The sequence below is a fragment of the Crocuta crocuta genome, unplaced genomic scaffold, assembly GCF_008692635.1.
Source record: "Crocuta crocuta isolate KB4526 unplaced genomic scaffold, BGI_CrCroc_1.0 scaffold229, whole genome shotgun sequence".
In the NCBI taxonomy this organism is placed as follows: domain Eukaryota; kingdom Metazoa; phylum Chordata; class Mammalia; order Carnivora; family Hyaenidae; genus Crocuta; species Crocuta crocuta.
In genome coordinates, this window is record NW_027536464.1 from 3,917,066 (window position 1) to 3,925,864 (window position 8,799).

Here is an 8,799-nt window from a genome sequence, read left to right on the forward strand (position 1 = left end):
AGATTTTAGCTGAGCGTTGCTATTATCCACATTTTACAAGGTTGTAGAAGAGAGCTAAGAAATCTGCTCTTGGTAACAAGGCAGTAGTAATAGTAAGCAGGAAAACACCAGAACTATGCACTCAAAGAAAGGGGAAGATTTAACATCCATTCATGAAAGGAACTTCCTCAACCTTAATAAAGATCCACTATGAAAAACCTTTAGCTAACATCATATTTAATAAAGAAAGGTTGAATGCTTCCCTAAGACTGGGAACAGGGCAACTTCTCACAACTTCTATTCAGCATTGTACTGGAGGTCCTAGACAATGAATTCAGGCACGAAAAATGAATAAAAGACATTTGTTTTATTTGTTTATGTAAAAAAATTTAATGCTTTATTTATTTTTCAGAGTGAGAGCAGGAGAGGGAGAGGGACAGAGAGAGAGGGGAACAGAAGATCTGAAGTGGGCTTTGCACTGACAGAAGCAAGCCCGATGAGGGCCTCGAACTCACAAACCGTGAGATCATGACCTGGGCTGACATTGGTAGCTCAACCGAGCCACCCAGGTGCCCCAATAAAAGAAATTTTTAAAAAGGAAGAAATAAAACTGTCTTTATTCTCAGATGACATGATTATATACTTATAAAATCCAAAAGGATCTTTAAAACTAAAACCACTGAAAGTAATACGAGAATTTACCGAGGTCCCAGAATACAAGGTCAATATATGTAATGCAATTATATTTCTATATACTGGTAAGAAAAAGAAACTGGAAAATTTTAAATACCATTTATAAAAGCATCAAAATAACCACAAAATACTTAGGGATACATTTAACAAAATAGGTACAAGATCTATGTACTAAAAGCTATAATACATTGCATCAAGTAGAAAACACATAAAAAACTGATGGGAGCGCCCAGGTGGATCAGTCAGTTAAGCATCTGACTCTTGATTTCAGCTCAAGTCGTGATCCCAGGGTCATGGGATCAAGCCCTGATTCCAGCTCCATACTAAGCATGGAGCCTGCTTGGGATTCTCTCGCCCTCTCTCTCTGTCCCTCCCTTGCTCACACTCTCTCTGTCTCTCTCAAACAAACAAACAATTTTTTTTTTAAAGAAAAGATGTAGGGGCACCTGGGTGGCTCAGTCATTAAGAGTCTGACTTCTGCTCAGGTCATGATCTCAGCGCTTGTAAATTTGAGCCCCACATCAGGCTCTGTGCTGACAGCTCTGTTGTTTGGATTCTGTGTCTCCATCTCTCTCTACCCCTCCCCTGCTCTCTCTCTCTCTCTCTGAAAAAATAAACATTAAAATTTTTTTGTAAGAAAAGACAAAAAACTGGAGAAAGATATCATGCTGTGTATTAGAAAATTCAATACTGTTAAGATGTCAACTTTCTCCAAATTGATCTGCAGATTCAAAATAATCCATATTAATGGGGTGCCGGGTGGCTCAGTCAGTTAAGCGTCCAACTTGGGCTCCAGTCATGATCTCACACTTCATGAGTTCAAGCCCTGTGTCAGGCTCTGTACTGACAGTTCAGAGCTTGGAGCCCGCCTCAGACTCTGTCTCCCTTTATCTGCCCCTCCCTCACTAGCTCTGTGTCTCTTTCTCTCAGAAATAAATAAAAACACTAAATTTTTTTTTAAATAACCCATATTAAAATCCCAGTGGGATAATTTTGTAGAAATTGGCTATCAGGCTTTAAAATCTATCTGGAGTGGCACCTGGGTGGCTCAGTCAGTTGAACGTCCGACTTCGGCTCAGGTCATGATCTCACAGTTCGTGTGTTCAAGCCTTGAATAGGGCTCTGTGCTGACAGCTAGGAGCCTGGAACCTGTTTGGAATTCTGTGTCTCCCTCTCTCTCTGCCCCTCCCCTGCTTGTGCTCTGTCTCTCAAAAATAAATAAACATTAAAATTTTTTTAAAAATAAAAATAAAAATAATCTATCTGGAAATGTAGTTAAAGCAATTTAGAAAAACAAACAAACAAAAAAAAAAACACCCCAGGCCTAGAGACTTAACCTGTCCAAATCGAAAACAGGACAATGAAGGGCTCCAGGAGAGAAGTCTCCAAGAAAAAAAAATGTATAGATTACCTGATGAATATTAATGTATTGAGGGAGATATTTGAGAATGATGTAATAAAAAGTAATAGAAAATCCTATTGTTAATTCCAGGGAAAATAGAACTTGTACAAAGAAAGGAAATGTAAACATTGTACCCAACTCTTGACTTTGGCTCAGGTCATGATCTCATGGTTTGTGAGTTCGAGCCCGGAGTCGGGCTCTGTGCTGACAAAGCAGAGCCTGCTTGGAATCTTCTTGATCCCTCTCTCTCTCCCTCCGTCCCTCAAAGTAAATAAATAAAAAATTTTTTTAAAAAGAAATATATACAGCACCATTAAATGAAACAGCTATGAGAGAGTAGTGTAGCAGGACTGCTAATGTTCATTATAAGCTTTATAAAGCTATTTCACTTTTTTAAAGCAATGTACATGAAATACTTTGATTTCTTAAAAAAACTAATTTTAGAAAGTCTGAAACATACTCTGTTTATTTTATATAGTTTTAATTCTTTAATTCATGTTTACTCTCAAGGTTGGAAGAAGGATCTTGAGTTTAAACACAGATACAAGGATAGATACAGACAACCATGTTAAGAACATAGGTGTTAGCCGCTTGGGATTTTCTAAAAGGGCCAAACCCACAGATCTTCGGCTGCTCCAACCTCTGTGGCAAAAAGCTGTAGTCCATCATGATTTCTCGGTTAGTGGTCCCCTGAGAAAAGACACATCTCGGGAAGGACTCTTAGACCAAAGAGAAGGCGGCCCTTTTATTCTGATGGCATCTATGAGATTTTCAGTCTCTGAAAGACCCTAGCTCAAATCCAAGTTGCACTGAAAGGGGCCGTCTTAAACCCCTATGGAATAAAACCCAGACTCTCAATTAATGTCTTTGCTGGAACTAGTAAGAACAGGCCACTGAGCTGAGGGCAAGGGTTGGTGAGGGGGCCATGGTTGGTCAGAACTGTAACTAGGGTTGGGGAAAACAGTATATTTCAACATAATTACATGGAGACTGGAAAATTTTAACCAAGCTTACAAAACAAATTCTCTTTATTTAGTTTAATTTGGTATACTTTATTTAAGTTCACTCATTCATTTTTAGTAATCTCTGCACCTAATGTGGGGTTTGAACTCATGACCCTGAGATCAAGAGTCACATGCTTTTCCCACTGAACCAGCCAGGCGCCCCCAAGACAAACTTTCAAAACTTAAAATTAGCAAGCAGTAAGCAGAACATACATTCACATCCCAAACCCTGTCCCCCACTCTATCCTTATGTTCCCCACAACCCTAACCTACTCCCATCCCTGGCTCTCTACTCTCTCTGACACCCTAGTCCCCTCCTAAGATGCACCCATCTCTGATCCCAGCCTCACCTTGGACACTAAGCCCTTTCTGAGGTGAACCATCTCCCCGACCTTGACTGGTATCTAATCCTTATCCTATCTAGTGGTTTAAACACTCGTTTTTGATATTTCAGTATACTATGTTATTTCAATACCCACATCCTAACATTGTTACAGATCTGAAATCCAAATCATTTATGTCCTAAGCTAAACCCAGAGAATTACACTGCATTGAAAATCTAATTGAACAATGTTGCCCTTGTTTGGAGGGAGTTCTGACTACGGTTGACCCTTAAACAACACAGGGTTAGGGACACTGACCCCACCTCACATCATGCACTCAAAAATCTATATGTAACTTTTGGCTCCCCAAAATCTTTTTTCTTTTATTTTTTTAATGTTTTTCTTATTTATTTCTGAGCTAGAGAGAGACAGCGTGAGCAGGGGAGGGTCAGAGAGAGAGGGAGACACAGAATCTGAAATAGGCTCCGGGCTCTGAGCTAGCTGTCAGCACAGAGCCCGACACAGGGCTTGAACCCACGAACCATGAGATCATGACCTGAGCCGAAGTCGGACGCTTATCCGACTAAGCCACCCAGGCACCCCTTGGCTCCTCAAAATCTTAACTGCTAACAGCGTACTGTTGACCGGAAGCCTTACCTTCCTTACCGGAAGCCTAATCTAATAAATAGTATATTAACACATATTTTGTATGTTATATGTATTATATACTGTAGTCTTACAATAAAATAAGCTAGAGAAAATGTTATTAAGAAAATCATGGTGGGGGGGTGCCAACTGGGCGGCTCAGTCAGTTAAACGTCTTGATTTCAATTCAGTACCTGATCTCACAGTTTGTGAAACTGAGCCCTGAGTCAAGCTCTGCACTGACAATGCGGAGCCTGCTTGGGATTCTCTCTTTCCCTCTCTGTCTGCTTGCCTCCCCCACTTGCCTTCACTCTTTCTCTCTCTCTTTCTCAAAATAAATAAATAAACATTAAAAATGAAAATCATGAGGGGGTACCTGGCTTGCTCAGTCACTAGAGGATGGGACTCTTGGTCTTAGGGTCATGAGTGTGAATCCCATGTTGAGCCCAATGAGTGTGAGCCCCACATTGAGCCCCATGAGTGTGAGCCTCATATAGATTGTATTTAAATATTTTTTTTAAATCAGGAGGAAAATACATTTATAATACTATATTTATTTTATTAAATCCTCATATACGTGGAACCACACAATTCAAACCAGTGTTGTTTGAGAGTCCACTGATATCCCTTCCTGTTTAAAATACTTTTAAAATGTTTTATTGCTGTTTGATTCCCACTTCCCAGGTTACTAGCAAGGCCAAGCATCTTTTCAAGTATGTATTAGTCATTCCTATTTTCCCAGGCCCAATATGGATCCATATTTACTTACTGAAGCCCTGGCGGAGCTGTCTTTGGAACAGCAGAGGATGAAGGAAGATGGACATTTAGGCATGCAGTTGGAGAAGGCAGAAGGGCATTAGGGGAGGGAGGGAGGGAGGGAGGGAGGTAAAGGGGAGGCTCCCATGCCCAGTATCCAGCCTTCCTCCCTGGACTCCTGCATTCTTCTGGCTTCTCTTTGCACCAAGTCTATCCCCTAGTGCCTGAGCCCTAACTCCTTTCTCATCAACCCCCTTGGAGAGCCTCAGCTGGATAGGCCAAGGCACCTCTATCCTGGCCTCAAGAAAAGCATTGTAGACAATGATCCCCAGAAAAAATGGTGACTCTCCCAATGATGTCTTTTTGCTCCAGACACTTTTTGCTCCACTACTGTACTGGACTACAGTAGTGACCCCTGTGCATTCATCCACTCACCACACCCCCACACTCATCCTGTTCCTACATCTCATTCCATACCTGGTCCCAGGGCCATCTAAACCTCCCCGAATCTCATTAACCCCATCCCCAGCTTCTCCCTGCTCTGGATTTCCTCTTATTCCTGATTTTCATCCATCTCTGACCTTCCATCTTGTTCCAAGCTGCCACCCCATCCCTGGCTCCCCACCATATCACCTCTAACTCCAACCTCATCCCTGATTCCAATCTCAACCTTGATCTAAACCTCATCTCTGAACTTCTCTCCATCCTCAACCTCAAACCAAATGAAGCTTTTCCTTTACATTTTCTTCCAAAAGTTTTATAGTTTCAGCTTTTGTTATTAGGTCTTTGATTCATTTTGAATTGACTTCTGTACATAGTGTGTGGGAAGATCAAGTTCATTCTTGCGCATGTGGATATCTAGTTTTCTTGGCACCATTGTTGAAAGACTATCCTCTCCCCATTGAAGAGTCTTGGTGCCCTTGTTGGAAGCCATTTGACCACTTATGCTTAGGTTTCTTTCTGGGCTCTTTATTCTCAGATCCTATTAATCCTTTGGCTCCATCTGCCTAAGTGGAGCACACTTTTTGCCTCTTTGTCACATCATATCCTATAACCATATTTAAAGGCAAGAACCAAGGATATGTGTGTGTCTCTCTCTCTTTATTATTTTTTTGAGTTGATTTTATTTTATTTTAGAAAAAGAGTATGTGTGAGTGGGGTAGAAGGGCAGAGAGAGAGAGAAAGAAAGAGAGAATCTTAAGCAAGCTCCACACTCAGTGCAAAGCCCAAAATAAGGCTCGATCCTGTGACCCTGGGATCATTACTTAACTGACTGAGCCACAACTGAGCCAGGCATGCCCTGGGATCATTACTTGAGCCCAAATCAAGAGTCAAACACTTAACTGACTGAGCAATACCAGTGCCCCTCTCTCTCTTTTTCAATCAGGAATACTTCTCAGGAGTCCTCTGGCCCCAGCAGACTTCCTCTTAAGCAATGGTGTGCTGAAGCCAGTTTGNGTGTAGTATTGGCACCCAGGTCCTCATAGCAGACTGGGTTGGAATAGGGGGGCTTGATGGCCTCACGGAAGATGAAGATGGGCAGGGACAGGATCAGGGACAGGGCCCAGATGCCTGTGCATATGAACTTGACCCAGTGCCGCTTCCGGGTCATCGTGCGTGTGGCATGGACAATGGCCAGGTAGCGGTCCACGCTGATGCAGGCCAGTAGTAAAATACCACTGTAGAAGTTGATTTCCTTCAGAAAAGAGACCACCTTGCACAGGGGTGTGCCAAAGATCCAGCCCTTTGCCTTGGAGGCAGCCCAGATAGGCAAGGTCAGGGCGAAGAGCAAGTCGGCTATGGCCAGGTTCAGCAGATAGACATCAGTGACAGAGCGGCTGACCCGACTGTATAAGACAACCAGGATCACTAAGGCGTTTCCCAGCAGGCTCAGCATGAAGACCAGGGCATAGATGACCACCACGGCATACTTGTTGAGTGTTTCAGTGTCTATCCTACAGGGACTATATTCTTCTGTGGGTGGTGTGCCGGTGAAATTTGCAAACTCATCATCCATCCAATCCTGCCAGTCCATACTATTCCAATAATTTTCCATGAAGAAAGTCATGGAATCTTTCTAGTTGAAAGATTAGAAAGAAAGAAATGTGATTTAGTAACTCAAATTAAAATCACTCATCAAGGATGTGAGATCAGTTACTGAAATATTTTTTCTTCTCTGTTGGTTTGGCAACAGGAGATCCCTTCCTTCACCTCTATTTTGGACTTCTTTAGAGGTCAGTTTCACAGCATCAGCATTTGAGAGAAGTCCCCATCTTGTTCCCTCATATCACCACCTAAATATCCACAGAATCATCATCAGTTTTAAATTATCTTCTTAAATGGTAAAATATTTTGCTGAAGCAAATCATACCACAAGACCAATGTGTAAAACCAATCTAAAGTCATCTGCTGGGGGTGCCTGGAGTGCTCAGTTGATTAAGCGTCCGACTTCGGCTCAGGTCATGATCTCTCAGTTTGTGAGTTCAAGCCTCACATCAGGCTCTGGGCTGATATCTCAGAGCCTGAGGCCTGCTTTGGATTCTTTGTCTCCCTTTCTCTCTCTGCCCCTCCCTCTCCTCATGCTCTGTCTCTTTCTCTCTCTCAAGAATAAATAAACAGTAAAAAAAAATTACTTTTAAAGTCATCTGCTGGGAAGGAGGAGGTGCTCCATCTCTACCCAGACAGCTGCTAAGGTGGTTCCCCCACAACTCCCAGGCTTTCCAGAAAATAGTCTGGAAACCTTTGGAAAATTACCAAGACCAGAAATAAGAATACCCAGTATCCAGTCTTCAGTCTATCCTGATTTATCATTAATAAGCTGTGTGACCCTGAGTGGGTCATTTTACCTTTATAGATGTCAGTTTTGTCATCTGCAACTTGAAGAAGCAGAATATTTAACCCTTGAGCCTGAGGTTTTAGAAATTCATGCAGATCCACACATTTTAGGATGCTCTCTCCTTGCCAATACTTCATTTTTTTACAGAAGACAACATTTTAGAGCAAAGCAAGCATCTCCCCCTCCCCCCAAAAAAGGGGGAGGTGTGAAAGGAGGAGGTGACAAGACTGTGGCCTGCTTGTTACCAACTACCATCACGTATAAGATCAGAATTGAATACATAGCCACAAGGGAGGAGGCAAGAAGCCAAGTGATCAGAAATCTTCAGGTCCCACAGAAATGGATGCATTTTGTAAAACATAGCCAAACCAAATCTCCCTCCCCAAAGAAAGTCCTGGCAATAGAGGCTGCTTCCTACCTGAGGCATTGCAAGGTGTGTCCAACTGTAAGAGCCTGGAGCTCAGAGATCAGAGTGACTTAACAGTTAGACGAAACTTGATGAATAAAGGGAAATAGGCAAGCCTCTTCAGAGCACACCTCCTTTCTGAGCCCTGCCCATGCCCATAATTGGAGAATACATGAAGTCAAGGGATCACAGGGCATTAGAGACTCCCAGGATCCATGTGTCCAAGCAGGGGTACCAGACATGAAGATGGAGTCAAGGGTCCATTATCTGAATTTTCCACATGGATGACTATTTTTATTTTCTTCCTTTTCTGGCATTTGTTTCCATTTATTAATCCCTTAAATTCCCTAGTAGATCATCTTTGAAAGTTTCCAACTCTCTTGGACATGAATAAAGGGGAGAGGATTTTACTTTTGACAGAGTTCAGGACTCCACTGTAAGTGAACCTTGTAGGAGCCCCGAACTTAGGAGGGACGGTGACAGGGAGGGTAATCTGGTGGGAAGGAGGGGGAGGTCTGTACTTAGGCTGTGTCTGGACAACAAGAATACAATTATTACTTATCTTTGGGTGGCCTTGGGGCTGGTGGAGATGTTGTGAAGATTAGAGGGAGAACTAACTCCCCAGCACACCACACAGCCACTATCCACAACTGGTTCATTAGAATGCCCTGAGGCTGGAGGCAGGAGCACTCCTGCAGTCTGGCTGTACAACAGGGACACCATTGGAACTGGGGCAATCCATGAACGGAGGGGTT

The 8,799-nt window shown here is 42.6% G+C and overlaps 1 protein-coding gene across 1 annotated transcript; it reads right to left on the bottom strand.

Moving 5' to 3' along the window:
* Positions 1-6,198: 6,198 nt before the first annotated feature.
* On the bottom strand, positions 6,199-8,123 carry LOC144218628 (C-X-C chemokine receptor type 2-like). The gene is made up of 2 exons (XM_077748567.1): positions 8,057-8,123; positions 6,199-6,879 (listed from the first exon to the last, which is right to left on the bottom strand). The coding sequence occupies exons 1-2, from the start codon at positions 8,063-8,065 to the stop codon at positions 6,199-6,201; spliced, it is 690 nt and encodes a 229-aa protein (XP_077604693.1). The 5' UTR covers positions 8,066-8,123.
* Between the last annotated feature and the right edge of the window lie 676 nt (positions 8,124-8,799).